General features: G+C 59.4%; 1 protein-coding gene across 1 annotated transcript in view; it reads left to right on the top strand.

Moving 5' to 3' along the window:
* The window catches only part of LOC104526965 (mitochondrial Rho GTPase 2-like), a gene marked incomplete at both ends in the record, with an annotated part of 1,691 nt that extends 366 nt beyond the window's left edge, over nt 1-1,325 (top strand). Inside the window, 4 exons of the mRNA XM_029085596.1 lie at nt 19-185; nt 639-719; nt 902-1,024; nt 1,123-1,325. Coding sequence (XP_028941429.1) covers nt 19-185; nt 639-719; nt 902-1,024; nt 1,123-1,325 — 574 coding nt within the window. The remainder of the gene's footprint in view (nt 1-18; nt 186-638; nt 720-901; nt 1,025-1,122) is intronic.
* Between the last annotated feature and the right edge of the window lie 648 nt (nt 1,326-1,973).

The following is a 1,973-nucleotide window of genomic DNA, read 5'->3' as shown; positions in this document are numbered from 1 at the left end:
CTCCTTCCCCGGCCCGGCCCCCCCCCCCCCCCCCCCCAGCCTCTCTCCTGCCAGTGACCCGGGAGAAGAGGATTGACCTGGAGAAAGGCCAGACCCAGAGAAATGTCTTCCTCTGCAAGGTGCTGGGAGCCAGGGGCGCAGGCAAGTCCGCCTTCCTGCAGGCCTTCCTCGGCAGGAGCCTGGCGGTGAGTGGCTGCTCCCCTCTCCGGCCGCGCTGCCGCAGGGCGTCCCGGCGGAGCAGGAGCCAGAGCCGTGAGGCCATTGAGGGATCTGACGTGTGATGGCACCTCCCTGCCCATGGCCAGGCCCCAGCGTCCCCACAAAGGGCGTCACACCCCTCTCCGTGCCAGTGCTGCCGGTTGCTATGGCTCTTGGGTGTTTAATTTTGCCCAAGGCAGCAGGCCTGCTCCCTCTGCTTGTCCCGAGGGTCCGGAGGGGCTGTGCCTTTCCCGGGCAGCCGGATCTCCTGGAGGTGATGCTGGCTTGTTACCAACAGCCCCACATCTCGTGGCAGTCACGGGCTGGCTTTCCAGTGGCTGTTACTCCACGTGGACTCGGGGCAGCGTGCAATGCTCTCCCTCCTCCCAAGCACTGCTCTTGCTCCCTGCTGTCTGAGATGGTGTTTTCATCGGTGACAGGCCCAGAAGGAGAATCCAGGAGAGTCGTCCTTCTACGTGATCAACACGGTGCCGGTCAACGGCCAGGAGAAATACCTGATAGTAAGTCAGGGAGAGGAGGGAGGGAGGGAAACGCGTATCTTTGCCTGAAGTGCCATCCCTGGGCTGTGCCCTTGGTCGTGCCGGCACAGTCTGGTGTGACTGCGTGTGACACAACACATGTTGGTGTGACAAACAGCCCCTCTCCTTGTGTGTGCCCCGTGTCCTGTCCCCTCCTGCCACAGCTGTACGAGGTCAGCGCTGATGCAAAGTTCCTGAAGCCATCGGACGCCGCCTGCGACGTCGCCTGTTTCATCTATGACCTGAGCAACCCCAGATCCTTCAGCTACTGTGCCAGTATTTATAAGGTAGCTGCAGGGACCCTGGGGGACTCCAACCTTCCAGCTCTACATCTCCCCAGAGCTGATCACTTACCCCTCACTGGAACTTCTCCCTGTCTCTGCAGCAACACTACATGGACAGCCAGATCCCCTGCGTCTTCGTCGCCTCCAAGACAGACCTACCAGAAGCAAGTCACCAGCCGGGGCTCTCCCCCACTGAGTTCTGCTACAAGCACTGTCTCCCACCACCTTTCCTCGTCTCCTGCCATGGCCAAGGTCCACCCAACACCACCATCTACACCAAGCTGGCCACCGCTGCCACCTTCCCGTTAGTATCCTTCCCGTGGAGGGGGACTCTCAGCTGGGAGCAGAGCTTGGGGAGGGGGCTGTGTCCACACCCTGCCTCCGCCGCGCTGCCTTCGGTTGGGTGTCTCTCTAACTTGTGGTGTCATCTCCTCCTCATACAAGTAACTGAAACCCCTGCTTGGGTGGAGGGGACTCAGCTTTCTTCTGCCCTACGTGTCTCTCTGGCACATTTATTAGATAAGTCCTGCCACAGGAGTTTTTATTTTTGAAACCTGAGGTAAAAAAAAGCTGTTGAAGGGGAGTAGCCAGCCTAGTTTGCCGAGGCCTGCAGAGGCAGGTGGCAGCTATTTTCTCCTGGTGAGGTGGATCAGACTGAAAAAAAAGAGGTCAGTGAAGTTGACACGACCTCCCTTGGGAAGGAACCACACCTGAAAGGAGCTGGGTGAGCAGGTAGGGCAGCAGCCAGGCTGGTCACGGGTGGTGAGGGGAGACGTGGGAAGGAGAAGGTGGCATCACCCCGCTCCAGGGGCAGAGGGAGCTGAATGCACAACGCCGGGGGCTGAGCCCTCCCGGGGAGATCGTGTGGGTGCGTTTGGAAGACAGGATGGGATTACTAGTGAGTGGTTTTCCCCTCTAGCTTCTTTTCAATAAACAACTTTATTTTTAGGGC

The sequence above is a fragment of the Antrostomus carolinensis genome, unplaced genomic scaffold (assembly GCF_000700745.2).
Source record: "Antrostomus carolinensis isolate BGI_N321 unplaced genomic scaffold, ASM70074v2 scaffold44076, whole genome shotgun sequence".
Taxonomy (NCBI): Eukaryota; Metazoa; Chordata; class Aves; order Caprimulgiformes; family Caprimulgidae; genus Antrostomus; species Antrostomus carolinensis.
Note: the sequence above shows the minus strand (reverse complement) of the source record. Positions and strands in the feature narration are given on the sequence as shown.